The sequence below is a fragment of the Penicillium crustosum genome, assembly GCF_028827405.1.
Source record: "Penicillium crustosum strain IBT 35664 chromosome Unknown utg000001l_segment0_segment0, whole genome shotgun sequence".
Lineage (NCBI taxonomy): Eukaryota > Fungi > Ascomycota > Eurotiomycetes > Eurotiales > Aspergillaceae > Penicillium > Penicillium crustosum.
In genome coordinates, this window is record NW_026623122.1 from 4,305,278 (window position 1) to 4,320,459 (window position 15,182).

At 46.7% G+C, this 15,182-nt stretch overlaps 7 protein-coding genes across 7 annotated transcripts; 2 read left to right on the forward strand and 5 right to left on the reverse strand.

Moving 5' to 3' along the window:
• Nucleotides 1-352: 352 nt before the first annotated feature.
• N7487_001622 (uncharacterized protein) lies at nt 353-1,726 on the forward strand (the record flags this gene model as incomplete). The annotated part of the gene is made up of 4 exons (XM_056869370.1): nt 353-421; nt 472-871; nt 968-1,386; nt 1,454-1,726. 4 exons carry the CDS (start codon nt 353-355, stop codon nt 1,724-1,726), a joined length of 1,161 nt encoding a protein of 386 aa, XP_056734154.1.
• Nucleotides 1,727-2,667: 941 nt separating this feature from the next.
• N7487_001623 (zinc-dependent alcohol dehydrogenase) lies at nt 2,668-3,873 on the reverse strand (the record flags this gene model as incomplete). Its single annotated transcript, XM_056869371.1, has 3 exons — nt 2,668-3,356; nt 3,412-3,702; nt 3,768-3,873. 3 exons carry the CDS (start codon nt 3,871-3,873, stop codon nt 2,668-2,670), a joined length of 1,086 nt encoding a protein of 361 aa, XP_056734155.1.
• A 761-nt stretch (nt 3,874-4,634) lies between these two features.
• Nucleotides 4,635-6,409, reverse strand: N7487_001624 (carotenoid oxygenase family protein; the record flags this gene model as incomplete). Its single annotated transcript, XM_056869372.1, has 4 exons — nt 4,635-4,900; nt 4,961-5,327; nt 5,389-5,858; nt 5,914-6,409. 4 exons carry the CDS (start codon nt 6,407-6,409, stop codon nt 4,635-4,637), a joined length of 1,599 nt encoding a protein of 532 aa, XP_056734156.1.
• A 474-nt stretch (nt 6,410-6,883) lies between these two features.
• On the forward strand, nt 6,884-7,919 carry N7487_001625 (Alpha/beta hydrolase fold-3; the record flags this gene model as incomplete). The annotated part of the gene is made up of 2 exons (XM_056869373.1): nt 6,884-7,273; nt 7,347-7,919. The coding sequence occupies 2 exons, from the start codon at nt 6,884-6,886 to the stop codon at nt 7,917-7,919; spliced, it is 963 nt and encodes a 320-aa protein (XP_056734157.1).
• A 568-nt stretch (nt 7,920-8,487) lies between these two features.
• On the reverse strand, nt 8,488-9,563 carry N7487_001626 (amidohydrolase family protein; the record flags this gene model as incomplete). Its single annotated transcript, XM_056869374.1, has 2 exons — nt 8,488-8,615; nt 8,669-9,563. 2 exons carry the CDS (start codon nt 9,561-9,563, stop codon nt 8,488-8,490), a joined length of 1,023 nt encoding a protein of 340 aa, XP_056734158.1.
• A 1,062-nt stretch (nt 9,564-10,625) lies between these two features.
• On the reverse strand, nt 10,626-12,271 carry N7487_001627 (aldehyde dehydrogenase family protein; the record flags this gene model as incomplete). Its single annotated transcript, XM_056869375.1, has 4 exons — nt 10,626-11,507; nt 11,573-12,006; nt 12,067-12,136; nt 12,194-12,271. 4 exons carry the CDS (start codon nt 12,269-12,271, stop codon nt 10,626-10,628), a joined length of 1,464 nt encoding a protein of 487 aa, XP_056734159.1.
• A 1,003-nt stretch (nt 12,272-13,274) lies between these two features.
• Nucleotides 13,275-14,857, reverse strand: N7487_001628 (cytochrome P450; the record flags this gene model as incomplete). The annotated part of the gene is made up of 5 exons (XM_056869376.1): nt 13,275-13,434; nt 13,506-13,669; nt 13,744-14,229; nt 14,285-14,371; nt 14,423-14,857. The coding sequence occupies 5 exons, from the start codon at nt 14,855-14,857 to the stop codon at nt 13,275-13,277; spliced, it is 1,332 nt and encodes a 443-aa protein (XP_056734160.1).
• Between the last annotated feature and the right edge of the window lie 325 nt (nt 14,858-15,182).

Below are 15,182 nucleotides of genomic sequence, written 5' to 3' on the forward strand. Positions count from 1 at the left end.
TTTTATATCGTCGAGTTAAGGATAGAAGAGCCTCAGTTTCCAAATACACGGGAGATTACACGACCTAGCTATCCCATATATATGTTTTGTTTCTCCATTTACTGTGCTGTTATACACACAAATACGTTTCATTGCGCAGCTGGGCCCGGCATTCGAAATTAGCGTACGTGCCGTGCCGGCTATGATCGCTTAATCCCCCGCATCCGACTCCACATTTAACCCCAACATTTTGCGGAGGTGCTAGTCTAATATATTCTGCACATATTCTACATATATTCTGGATTTAGTCGATCTTTATTTCGGTTGATGATCCAACACCTCCCAATTTATCTCAAATCTCGATATAGCCGGCATGGCAACTGACGATAGGCGACGAAAGAATGCTCTGAGTTGCAGTGGATGCAGACAACGGAAAGTGAAGGTAGGAATTGAACAAGTGATTTCATCTACCAACATGCTAAACTGAAATAGTGCGAAAAGCCCTCTTTCGGTCCTTGTCAGCGATGTAGCAGGCTGGGTAAACAATGCCAACTGGGAGGCTCTACCTCGCGACCATACTATCACACTTCAAAAGAACGATACGAACTTCTAGTATCGGTGGTTCGTCATTTCGTTCCTTCCGCTTCTTTTGAAACCGAAGATCTGCGGCAACTATTAGCCACCCTCAAAGGTCCAGTGGAAGGCCCTCCTGCTCCTTCACCACCGCCTGTTGTGGATAGCTCATGTGATGGGCCCAGCCCGTGGCCGTCGGAGACTATCACCCAAATGAATACACCTCCAGCCTCCTCAACTTCCACCTATGCTGCCAGTCCGGAATGTGCAAACGAGGATTTGGAGAACACCTTGATGGTAGATGCTATGAATATTCCTCGTGGGTGCATCCTCTGTTCACTATGTCCCTGACCTGGGCACCTTGTGATATTTTGCGGATACAGGAAAAAACTAACTTCTATTTGTCTTCATCTAGGCTTCAGTGGCTCATCTAGTTGCACCAATCTCAATGCCAAGATAATCTCACATATGTCCAAAGATACCGACGGTCTATCTCCATTCGAGGAGAATGAGTCCCCGCCGTTGTTTGATGGACAGGTGATCTCTTATCGAAATGCAGACTACCTCCCTAATCGCAAGTCGCTTGATCAAGCCGCCGTGAAGTTTTTTGCAGAGATCAACAGCGTCATATATATCCTTGAACAGGACAGATTCCACCTTTGGATTGACGACGTGTACAGTGGAAAGGGGGTGCGTGCATCCGTGCTGGTCATAATGTACATGGTCATGGCTCTCTGTGGGGATGAGAACCCGAGTTTTGGTATTGCTCGATCTTACATGGATGATGTGATAGAAGAATCGAGCTTGGAGAGTGTGCGGGCAATTATGCTGATGGTACGATTGATGCCAGTCCGCGTCGATACACTGTTCTCACTTACCAATTCTGACTTGTTTTTATCAGAGCTTGTACCGCCAAAGAGAGGACCAGCGCAGTGTTGCCTGGGCAATGCTGGGTGTCGGAATCCGAATCTCAATGTCGCTTGGCCTTCACCAAAATATAGGTTATGCGCACGACAGTTCCATATATGGATCAGAAATTAAGCGACGCCTGTGGTGGTCCCTTTGCGAGTTTGACAGCTGGAGTTCTTGCATGCTGGGACATACTTCTGGCCTTGGTCGCACGGATAATGCAGTTTCTCTTCCTTCGCAGGTCAGAAATACCTATCTCAAATAAATTCTCATGGCGACTAACCGTAGCAGGAATTCAATACCACACCCTGCACTCCGCCTGGGTACACCACTACCTCGGCATCTCTCGGTATTCTGATTAGTCAAATATCCCAGCAGCTGTACATTCAAAAGGGCAATTTGAGAAGCAAAGAACAGTTAACCAGCGAGCTGATCAAGAAAGTGGAAACGTTGAATGACGAACTACCAGACCACCTTCGGCCAAATTCGACATTCCCCTCCTGCTTCGCACGTGCCACCTTATATTTGAATCTCAAATATAATTACGCCCGCATGCTTATCGGGAGGCCGTATATGGCCCATTCGGTTCTTTGCAGCAATAGTCATAATGCCGTCTTCAAATCCCGAGCGGAGACCTGTAAGGTTGCAAACCGTGCCTCGATTGAGATTTTAACGGAATTATATCGCCGAGGTCTTTTGTCATCATCTCTTTGGCTGGATACATACTTCATCTTGGCAACAGCCATAGTACTATTTCTCCGTGTGGTCGAAGCACCGAGTGTGCAGAACGAGTTGAAATCGTTTCTTCCTGTTTTGAAAATGTGCGATCGAAGCCAGATTGCAAAATATGCCGCTGGTAGCATCGAAAGGTTTCTCCATAATTTGGAGAATGGTATAACGAAAAAGCCTACTATCACTCCCGGGGATCCCTTTCCTCAGTCATCCAGGCTGGGTCATGTGAGTGGTAGTTGTGATGGAATAAACTTCAATGAGTTGGGGAATATCAACGACCTTGGCTCTGAATACTTCGGCTTTGGTGAGGATTTTGATCTGGATTTATGTGGGCCGTGGAATACCTTGGAATCAGGGTTGTAATAATATAATAGCTTTGTGTTTTCAATGTAATGCACCTTGATCCACTACATACAGCTGCTGGCTGCGTGCTTATGAAAAAAATATATATATTGAAGCTTACCCACACCAACTTCAAGCGTTGTAATCAATCACAAGTTTCCCGGCAACCTCCCCCTTGCGGAGTCGATCTACCGCTTCAGGGAACCTTTCAAAGGGCAACACCTCACAGACTTCTCGCACCAAGCCCCTTTGAACAAGTTGTAACACAGCCTCTGTATCCTCCATTGTGCCTACCAATGTTCCTTTGATTGACAAACTTTTCAAGATCATCATGGTGGGATTCACGTTCATGATGTGACCAGACGCTGCTGCAGGTAGCCCAATGCACATAACAACACCCCCAATCCTAGCACCGATATAACCGATGGCTGTTGGATATGCAGGGGGCGCTGTGACAAATACACCGTGAGATCCAATACCACCAGTCAGACGAATAACTTCTGCAACAGTATCCGGGAACTCTTTGAAATCAACGAAGGCCTCTGCGCCCATCTTCAATGATAGAGCACGCTTTTCGCTTCCCGTGTCAACAACAATAGGCCGTAACCCAAAAGCTTTGGCTATCTGCACAGCTTGGATCCCAACACCACCGCCTCCACCGATGATTGTAGCCCATGATCCAACGGCCAGTTCGGACTCTCTGATGGAGCGATATGCGGTAGCCGCGCTGCACATAGCGGGGGCAGCAACATGATCTGGAATTCCATTTGGAATCACAGTGGTGTATCGAGCTGGGGAAACAATATAATGTTGGAAGGTTCCTATGATCCATAATCAGGAAATGAAAACTGCTGGACTTTTCAAGGGCTGTCTTACCAGTCGCACCCACTCCAGTGAGGACTTTCTGTGGGCAATGAACTTCCTTACCACCCCAGCACAGACTGCAAGATCCGCATGTGTACCAAATTGGCTTTACACCGGCTCGATCCCCAAGCTGGAATGTTTTCACGTTTTCACCCAGCTTAACAACCACACCTGATCCTTCGTGGCCAGCGGAGCATATACCCGATGCTGACATCTTCTTACCACCGGTGTCGTTTAACATGTAGTGAATGTCTGAATAACAAATACCGGTAGCATTGAGTTTGATCAACACTTCATCAGGACCTGAAAATTGCTAGGTGTTAGGTCGAAGTATTATCAACGGCAGATTATTAATGAGGATTTATCACCTGGAATTGGAACCTTCACCATTTGAGTCTTTACGGTAAAGTTCGGACCTTCATCGACAACGACCGCTGCCCGACACTCCTCTGGTATGACATAGCTGTTAGTCATTCTGTTTGGTTGGATGATGAATACTGCGGAGAAGCGAGATGGTAATCTGTGCAGCGGAGAGGATGAGAGGCAAGCGTGAACAGCCACAACACCCTTATATAACTACCCCGGGGTAAGTAACCTCGAGTTATTCAAAGTGATACCGCGGTGTCCGGCTCGCTGTCCGTCTTCCGTCTAGTTCGGAATCCGCTCAACTATGGCCTGATCCGTTTTATAGAAGAAAATAGCCTTTATATTTGATGTTTCATGAGATTATATTATCCTTATCGTGGTATCTACTACACATTGGTGCCCATATCAAAGATTATGGATGCTCATATGGACTTCTTCTTCTGCCTAGTACTTGATATTAACAAAAGTTCTTTAAAAAAAGTATTCTTTCTCGTAATGTAAGGGTATAGCCTTAGGTCTTGTCTCTGAAAAACATCTAGTTGAGCATGGACTTATGGCATTATTCGTACAATTTAAATATATTGTTGAAGCGTGGTATATAAAGCTGCCAAGGAAATTCGATTGCTAACCTGTTTGAAATGAAGCACGTCGAGGTCTAAGTGTTGGAGGACTTTGTTTAAGATACGGATAACAGATAGCAGAACTTTTCGGAAGATTTATATATCGTAGCGTACTTTGTTTCGAACCCAACCTCAGACTATAATGACAATTGATAGACAACGACAAGCGGTAGTTTCTTGCAGGATTCCATACAGTCGACATTATAAACATCTTTCTGTAGCCTAAGCCCGTAGTTCTACCATTCTTCCTCAGAGTACCGGGAATGTGACTTCCTTGGTACCGAATTCCTGGCGAATCTTCTCGGTAACGCCAGACATGTCACAGAGGTCAATGGCGTTATCCAGCTCCGTCGCTGAGACCCAGCTTCCATGAATTCCATTTCTCAGACGGAATGGGAGCTCGATAATTGCAACGGGGCCATCAGTGAGTTTGTTTGCGTCCAAAATCAAGATACAAGAAAGACCTGTATCCCGCCTGTTGGCGAGAGTGATGAGGTATCCATCCGCCTCAGGTGCTATAGTGTCATAAGTTAACAATATACCTTATCAGTAATTAATGGGGCTCTAACACGTACATTTCGGGTCGCGGGGGATAAATGCCACCTCGTGAATAGCGGTATGGTCACCAGCAGACCAATGGATTAGTTTCCCAGTGTTCACGTCGCACTTCGCAATCGCATTGTACACACCACCGACGGGACCATTCTCCTTGGTAGGATCATGCATGGCGTAGAAGAGGGTGTTGTAAGGCTTGCCGACGTAACGGTCATCAACCTTCGGCATCTCGCCGTCGACATCAACCAATACAACAGGCTCCACATGGAAGTCGGTGGCCTTTGGGTCGAATTTCCATCGCACATACTGGCTAACATTTCCACTGGCAGGGGGCTTGCCACTAGGTGCCTCCATTGGATCTTGGCCGCGTGGAGGGAAGAACCAGAACTAGAGAAGGGTCAGTCAGTCATTGGGATTAATCAGTCTGATACAATAAAGCTCGTCTAACCTTGTTGAAGTTAGTAAGTGGGGCGTCCAAATAAACACAACCATCTTCGCCATCAAATGCATTTCCCGTGTGGCCGTAGAATGCGTTCTTGTAAGTGAACCATCTGATGTCTTCCGGCTTGGGGTTGCGGCGGGGCAAAATTCCAAAGGTCAATGGCTTCTCCTCAGCCCAAGCGAAGTGCTTGGATCCTTTCTTCATTTCATCGAGGGGTTGGGCTTCAAGCGGAGGGACAGTAAAAATCACCCAATTGTCGGTTGCTGCCATATCGTGCATCATTCCAACATAGGGGGCATTGAACCAGCATTCTTCCAGCTTCTTGCCCTCCTTGCTAAACAAGAAGTACGCGACATCGGTTGTGCCATCTCCTTTAGCCTCGTATCCCATAGTCAACATCTCCCCGTTGACAGGGTCGATCTTCGGGTGGGCAGTGAAGGTAGGTGCAGTGTATTGTCCGTTGAAGGTATACGGCCCTGTTATCACTTAGCCAACTAGCAAAGAATGTTAACCTAAACTCTTTGGGCTTACCTTTAGTCTCCAAAGTGTGGGGGTCCATCGCATAGGGAGGAGAATCCTCCTTCAAAGCCAGGAGTTGCTTCTCAAAGTAGATGATATGGGTATTGGCGGTCGAGTGGATCTCGTGCTTGACGCGAGGGTCATCGGTGTAGCGGTTGCGGTACTTTCCAAAGACTGCCTGACGGGCAGCTCGCTCAATCACGAACTTGGAGGTCCGCACATACTTCTGCTTGAAGTCGGCATGTCCATCCTTGATCCGGATTGCATCGATAGCGCCGTCACCATTGATGAAGACGTCATCTGCGTATTTGGGTGCCCAAAGAGCATCCGGCATGCAACGGTAGTAAGTACCCTGGACTTCAGTTGGAATTGTTCCGCGGACAATGCAGTTGTACACTTCGCCTTCAAATCGGCAAGGTGCCTCTGGTCCTTCATAGAACGGAGTCTTTGGATAGGCAACCTCCTGCTGGGGCGCAAGCTTCTCGGTAATTGCGGCGATATCAGACATCTTGTTTGAAGCGACCTGGCACGGATAAAGGATCTTGTATATGGTCAATGATAATACAGAAGAATCTGATGAATCATGGAGGACTACTTCAAGTGTCTATATACAAAAGAAATGCGAATGCCGGTTTCCGCGCAAGTGAGGTCAATTGACACATGGTACCATCACGGTTCATGAGGTATCATGTTGCGGGAACCGCCAATCAGTCTCAAAAGAATTCAAAGGCAGTATTGGACCAACCCCACGCGGAGTATATCGACAATGATGACCGAGGCTGGGTGGGGACAAGTTTGGTCGCTCGCGGACACCGCATCAGCCTCTTTCCACAAAGCGGACACCGAGACTCATCTTCCATCTTCTAAATCACCACATGTTACTTATTCGTGCTATATCACCAAGATATATTTAAGCTGAATATTTCTTGTCAATCGTGGTCGGCTGGCATTATCACCATTTTATATATTTTATTTTGAAATCATGGATTCACGAGACTACGCATTCAAAGCATTTGGTGATGGAGATCACATCTACGCCACAGCCCATTGGGCCAACACGCAAACCGATAGACCACTCGGCATAGCCCTTGCCTTCCATGGCGGTGGTTTCGTCGTTGGTTCTAGGAACATGTTACCCATGGTGCAGATAGAATATTTGGCCAACGCCGGATTCGTTGTCGTTTCGGCTGACTATCGGCTATGCCCCCAGGTCTCGCTGTATGAGGGACCTATCCAAGATGCGAAGGATGTCTATGCGTGGTGCAAAGATTCCCTTCCCGGGCTGCTGAAAAAGGACGCGGGCCTTATTGTGGATCCTTCTCGTACTGTCGTCTTCGGCCATTCAGCCGGTGGTTGTTTGGCTTTACATACGGTATAGTGCACCCGCCCTCATCGCATGCATGAATTACAATAATATCGCTAACTTGTGCATTACTTGCATTTAGGGTGCTCTTCAAGATCCCCCACGTGCGATTCTCGATTTTTATGGTGTCAAATGCACAACAGATCCTTTCTGGGTTTCGCCTCTGCCAGCTCTTGCAATGATCCCGTCACTTGACGAGGCATTCATCAACCAGGTTTACAAGGAGCCAGTCTCCTCAAACACGATGCTTTCCCTTGAACGTGCCACGAAGGCTAGTGATCAGCCAAAAACGAAAGGTCTACCTCGTCCTGACCTTTCTGTACCGAGAAATGCATGGCTTTTTGTTACTTTGAAGGACGGCACACAGTTCCCGGCCATCGTTCAAGATGGAGATTACAAGCGTGTTGACCCCGTCAACTCCTTTTCGGAGAAGTTCCCGCCCACATTTTTCATCCACGGCAATGCGGATGGCATGGTTATCCCCAAGTTTAGCATCGAAGCTAATGAGAAGCTTCAAAAACTCGGCGTGGAGACTAAAATTTTGTTACCTGAGGGAAAGTCTCACGGCTTTGATGTTGGAGTCGAGCTCGATGAACCAGATTTCGTTCCAATTCGTGCTGGTCTTGATTTCTTGATCGAGCACGCAAAGCTTTAGAAATATTACATTCATTTTAGATATTCTAAACACCATTAACCGAAATTATATTTACTCACATACTACAATGGTTGGAAACGCGACCACTGGTGATTCGTTTGTAAAATACCAGTAATGATATAGCCTCTGAAACGGGAAGTCTCGACATCTCCCTGAGATCGGTAAACTCGCAGTTGACCCCCAGGCTGCGCTGATGGACTACTAAAAAGGCTGTCGAGGCCTGCCTTTGCCAGGAGTGGTGATTTAATGCAACGGTGGCAGTATTTTGTGAAGAATTTACAATAAAATGCCACGGAACTTCTCAAGGCCCGCTCCTGTTAGCCTTGGGAACTGATAAGACTTTGCAATTTATCTAAATGAAGGGACTTACAAAGGAGGGATCTGCATGGGAAATTATCACAATAAAGACAGTCGAGTATTTCGGATGTATAAACCCGCTGTATCATAAAGTACCATGGATTCGAGCAATCTCACACTATTTACTAATCCTATATTGCCGTGGCTAGCAAGAATAATGATATCACATATGGTAAGTACACATAGTTCCATTTGATACTAAAGCTTAGGATTAGATCTCAATCGGCAGCTTGAACAAACGAATCGCATTCTCTCTGCCAACCAATTCCTTGTGGTTGTCTTTCAATTCCACAGTACGCCACCATTGCTGGGCCTCCTTGACCTGATCATATGGGGTGTCTATATTCTGGTTAGGACGGTTTCAGGGAGGAGATTGTGAGTAGGTTACGCACCTATCGAATACAAACATCTGTCTACTCCAAGCTCCTCGATACAGAACTTCAGTCCGGGAGTCGAAAAATTACCCGATGTAGTGATGAAGATATTCTTGTGGAAGTAGTAGCTGTAATCGTATAGAGAAGGCCGAGTGGCCTTCTTAGTGGGCTTGTTGTACCAGTGCGAGGCTCGCCAGAGGTTGAATGGAATATTTTCGCCGAGGTGGCCGGCAACAACCTTCAAACGAGGAAACCGGTCAAAAATACCAGACGCGCAGAGGGCATAGATGTGGAACGACAGGTCCAAGTGGAATTGAACCCCTGCTCCAATTAAGTGTAGACGGGATCCATATTTGGTGTTCGGCTGAAGATCGGAGAGTTCTGGATAGCGAGGATGCAAGTAAATTGGCACGTCGAGCTGCTCCGCCATTTTCCAAAATGGGTCGTAGGCTGGTGTATCATAGTACAACTGTTTCTCGCCAGTTTTCGTGCTCTGGAAATCGTTTATCAACCCTCCAAAGAATCCTAATTGCTCAACCGCTCTTTTCAATTCTCCCGCTGCTTGGACAGGGTCATGCATTGAGACGGCTGCCATCCCCCCAAAGCGAGAGGGTCTCTTGGCAACCTCCTCAGCAAGCCAGTTGTTGAATCCGGTGGCAGTTTGTTCTGACAGCTTCTGGTCTGCGATTCCCTGGCACCCAGGTGCGGTTAATGAGAGTAGCATATACTCAACACCCTCAGCGTCCATAGAAGCCAGTCGTGCGTCGATGTCTAGCAACCGCTGCTTGTGGGACTCCACAGCGGCTTTTCCTGCATCCCCTGGGGTCAGGATATGCTGAGATTCACTCAAAATCCAAGTGGTTGCTGGATCAATCACCGCCTCCTCCACAGCGACGGTACCTTTGAAAGCCATGATATGAACAGAACAGGGGGTAGTAGTTGATTGATTTGAAAGTAGAATTCTGCAATGCGGGACATTAAATAGACAAGTGTCGGCTGTATCGCTCCGAAATCGTAACCACCTCAATGTTCATCGTTGGTTAGTCGCGATGTGGCGAGCTCTTGCAGGAGTCCACAAAGGTGGACTTCAGGTGCGGTCCCCGAAATGAGAAGCCGATTATCCACCTCTATGGCCTTCCCCAACACAAATTTACCGGAATTTCCTTCACCCCCGCGCTGGTTGCATATGAGGCGGACACCGAGGTGGTTTCAAATGCCTGTTTCCCCAATCACTTCGCTCCATGATTCATTACAGGATTTCGGCTTTCATCTTTAGTTACTCTGACGCGCTTTCTAGTGATGTAGCATTGAAAAGCGGGTAAAATCTCAACACCATGATAGGGAAGTGGGAAAAGGCTCACAGGATGATCTCATCTTTATTGGGTGATGAGAGCGGGGTATTGGTGAGACGGGTATTTGGTTCCGGTGAAGTTCGTCAAATGGCTAAGTACAGCGTGAAGGTCGGAGGCCGCGTGGTGTAAGTAACGGGGTATTACCGAAGAAAGTGAAAACTGCGTGGATGTGCGACAAGGCTATTTTGCCACAACCCAACCGTCGGGGGCAATGTGAAGTCGAGAGGTGTGAGAGGGTATACGGTGGTCATCGTAGTTATTTACTGAATGAACTCGGGTGACGTCGCGGGTTGAGGTAGAGACAAGTCTTTAGCCCACGGTAAGCGTTAACATTATCATTGTGAAAGGTCTGCCCGGGGTGACAGTGAGGTGGCTGGTGGGTGGAAAAGTCATCCGCGAGATACTAAAAGTTTTCTTTGCTGGTTCATTTTGAGGATTTTGATAAAGCTACAACAGGTTCATAATGTGTCATATAGAGAGGCTTAAAAGAGATACGTCAAGGTGCATAATAGGGTGTCCATGAGAGGTAAAAGTCGAAATGATGGACATCATTATCTTTGCTACGGTAGAATAAGACAAGGCTTTAGGCAAATACCAAAACAGGGATTTGTAATTCCAATACACTATTCGATCTTGATCAAGACTGACTTCTGTTCTAAAAAGGCGCTGATGCTGTCAAGTAGACCTTCCCTTCCTACTCCACTAGACTTCCAACCTCCAAAGGATAAGTCGTGGCCAGTAACGGGTGACGTACAATTAACACCGACAGTTCCCGCTTCCAGGCCCTTCGCAAACCGCATTGCACGGTTGAGATCCTTCGTAAAGACTGCTGCATAGAGGCCGTACTCGGTATCGTTGGCCTTTTCAAGTGCCTCTTCCTCAGTTTGGAAGATGCAGATGTTCACCACCGGGCCGAAGATCTCTTCCTTCATGATCTTTGCATCCTGTGGGACGTCGGTAAACACTGTCGGCTCCACGAACCCATCCTTTGAGCCACCACCCATGGTGAGCGTTCCAGAATCTTTACCCGACGCAATATATCTCTGAACTGCCTTGAACTGGATATCATCTGCCATTGGGCCATGGTTGGTGGTTGGATTCAGTGGGTTTCCTTGCTGAATAGACCCAAAGGCTATGTTGAACAGGCGGAGGAATTTCTCTGCAATAGTGTCTTGGACATAGATTCGGGAGTTTGCCATGCAAACCTGACCACTATTCCATTGAATACTGTTGGCAGTCTTGGACGCTGCTGATTCCAAATCAGCATCGTCGAAGATAATAGCTGGAGACTTTCCGCCCAGCTCCAAAATGACATTCTTCATGTTCGATTGCGCTGCAGCAGTCTGAATCAGACTTCCAGCACGGGTGGAACCAGTAAAGGATATCGCACGGACGTCCATGTGCGAAGATAGAGTGGCACCGCTGATTTGACCATGTCCGGAAAGTATATTGAGTACTCCGGGAGGAAAGCCCGCTTGAATCGAAAGCTCTGCGAGTTTGAGAGACTATAAGTCATTGTGTTAATTATGAAAACCGGTGTGTCGGATATCCATTCTAGTTATTGACTCACTGTCAAGGGGGCCTTTTCGCTGCTCTTAAGAACAACGGTATTGCCTGTTATAAGGGCTGGGGCAACCTTTCCAGAGAGAGTGACCAGAGGCACATTCCATGGAATAATTGCTGCTACTACACCAAACGGTTGCCGGAGTGTCATGTTCACGAACCCGGGGGTATTCAAGCTTGAAACTCCTTTGGCAGTATATCCAGCTTCGGCAAAAGATTCAAATTTGTGCGCAGCTATCATGCTATCAGCGTAACCACTAACGGGTCGCCCCATAGAAACAGCTTCGAGATAAGCAAGCTCATCTGTGTGCTCACGCAGTAGCGCGGCGAGCCTCTTCAGCGGGGCACTACGTTCCGTTGGGGATAATGCAGCCCATTTCGGCTGTGCTGCTTTAGCTACAGCTACTGCTCTGTTGGTGTCCTCGACGCTAGCCTCGTAGACTTGTATTTGTCAGAAATACGGGTTATAGTAAGGGGTAGAGATTTCAATCGAATTCTGACCTTCTGCGACCAGCTCATGGCTTGAGGGGGTGTAGATACTGAATTTCTTCCCATCCGACGACGCGGTAAACTAGGACATATGAGTGTTATAGCCTTGGTAATATCGTTTTGATATTTTCCAACGTACCTCTCCATTAATAAATAATCGTGTCTCAATCTTGGTCGGTTTACCGTCCACAAACGTATTTCCTGGTGTCGAACCCATTGCGAGGTGAACTGTCGATTTCTTTTCAATTTTGATAATTGGATTATGATCCTCGTGAGTTTGGCTGAGAGATAATTTTATGATATATCTTTTAAAATATCTGGCAATTGGGTCGGTCTCCGCGGGTGGAATACCAGTGGCCTTATACAAGTGGCGGTGGGCGGGGTCCGCGTTTCAGGCCAAGCTTTCGTTATACTCACAACTCTCTTAGATCACACTTCGGTTGCGTTCTGATATTTGGGAATCTCTGTGTCGGGGACCGCATTGAGGAATGAGTTATTTCCCCTCAGGTTAATTCATTGTTCCAGTTGTTCGTGGACAGAAGTCACGTAGACCAGCACAACAAATCTCCCCAAGACCAGCCATACAACCTTAGAAAGTCAACATATTACGCTTTGGGAATCGTTGCATTGGATCTACCCAAGATATAACACTCAATCCAGGTAGAAATTTCTCTTCTGTTTATAGATATCTCTGTGATGAATGGTTGAAAGCACCCCCTCCCCCTGTTAGCGCACGTCAAAAGAGAGATAAAACCTTGGACCAAGTTATTTTTCTACGGGGCCAGTGACGACGACAAAATCCATCCCTTTTCGCAGTCTAACATATAGTACAGTGTAATATAATATATGTAGGTAGTTCTGAAGACACTTCAGGTGATCCAGAAATTGATGAAGTTGAACTATACGCTGCTTTCCTATACAATATTCCGAAATATAGCTGTGTGGGTTATATAATTGGAATTCATACTGTGCATTGAATGCTAAGCACATCTTAAATAAGGAAAAAGAGAAAGCAAAGGGGATTCTGAACACACTAGATCGCGCTGGTTCAACCCTAAACGCCATAGTAAAACGCTAGATAGATCGTTGTTCTGGGGCTACTTTCTGTAGCTACAGGACACTAATGTAGCGCATAATAGACTAAAAAGGCAATACGAGAGCTCCGGCTAGTTTTCCACGGCTCTGAGTAGACTACTCCTCCATCGGAGGGTTTCAATGCGTCAGACTCTTGCCACATTCACTGGAACTGATGGTTTGATAGCAACAAAGGCATCATTGACGTCAAATCCGACCCGCATCTGCTTATCGTGATCGGCAAATGATAACTTCAATCGGTATACAAGGAGAGCCAATGTTAGGCTCATTTCCATATAGGCCATGCTAAAGTCGGAAAATATCAAGGTCAGAAAGGGGAAAGCGATAGGAAGAATGAAGGTATATTAAAAACTTACTTTCGGCCCAAACATGACCTAGGGCCGTAGGAGAATGGAGCGAATGCACCCTTGTTACATTTAATATCGGAATTTGGCATCCAACGTTCCGGGAGGAAGGCATCTGGTTCATCAAAATACAGAGGATTGTGATGAAGTGAGAGGTTGCACACTCCAATTTCAGTCTTAAAACGCATATTAGCTGTTAGCATCTTGAATCATGTATCCAAGAGTTTGTGGTGGATCTGGTCGTGCTTACACCAGGAGGGAAAATACGGCCGTCAATGGCTAAATGGCCTGGGGTTCGATCGACAACCACTCGTGGAACCAAGCCCGGATTTGGTGGACAAATTCTTAACCCTTCTTCGATGACCGCATGCAAATAAGGGAGTCCCTGAAGTGCCTGGTACTTTATTTCCTCTGGGGACTCAAAAGTCTCACAAATTTCAGCTGTCAACTTCTGCATTGTCTTAGGGTTCGCTAGAAGATGCCAGATGATCACAGTCAATGCTGTAGATGTGGTATCGGACCCCGCGACACTACACACGGTCTTCGTTAGTCTGGGCGCAAAAGAGTTGGGGATATGGGCAGTTTGGACGAACAGGAGAAGAATCGCTTCACCCATCAATTCCCGCTTGTCGTACGGCTCTCCAGTATCTGGTCGACGAGCCTGAAGTATATTGGTGAAAAAGTCGTCTCTTTCGGATTTGCTATCTATCTGCTGCATCATTGCTCCGATTGCTTTCTGTTATTGGAGAGTTTGGTTAATATCAACAATTGGAGTAGCTAAACAAACGTACCTGATAGACATAGCCCCGTTTAATCACCTTCTCCTTTGAATGGAGAACCTTCCAAATAGCCCGCGGCCATTTGTGCATAGTTCCTTCCTTCGGGCAAGTTAGACTGTGAGATCATCGCTGAATCGAAAATGCACTTACTCGGATGACCAATTCAACGGACTTTTCCATAGCCTCCAGAATACGATCTCTTTCTGACTCGTTATTCAAAGTTTCGAAGCTTTTACCGAAGCATAGATCGGACAGGACGTCGATGGAAAGCGCACCCAGCATCACAGCAATATCAACATTTCTAGCTTCTGCTATTCTCTCACAGAACGCATCGATATGGAGACGAATCAAGGGTTCCATGGCTTCCAACTTGCGAGGCGCAAACGCTGCCGACAAAATTTGCTTTTTCTGTCTGTAGATTTTGTCATTGGTTGTAAAGCTACTGGGCATTCCAGGTGCAAAAGCTTCATAAAATCCCGACTTCAAAGCCGGTGCGTTTGCGGAATAAATCGCAGGGATTGCACTTGACGAATTGGTCGAAACCATATCAGGTCCAATTCGAACAAAAGGGCCTTTCCTCGGCATTAGCTACTGGAAAGTGATTTCCGCTTTGTATGAGGGGAATGCCAATACCGTATTTTTTATGAAGCTCCACCAATTTGTGGTGTCGTTTCCCACCCCAACAATGATACAAGTGCCATAGATCGGTCACTTTTGCGAGGGCTGGGCCTGGAATATGACGTAGAGGGTGAAAAAGAAATGACCAAATTATTTTGCTGATAATCAGTCCAAGCAAAGCCAATACCAGCGTAGGTATGGAAACCAGGTTCAACCATCTTTCTTTCGCAGGGGAATCCATTTTTAACAAGACAGATGATTCCGCCGATTCATGCAGGCTGAAAACGAAACT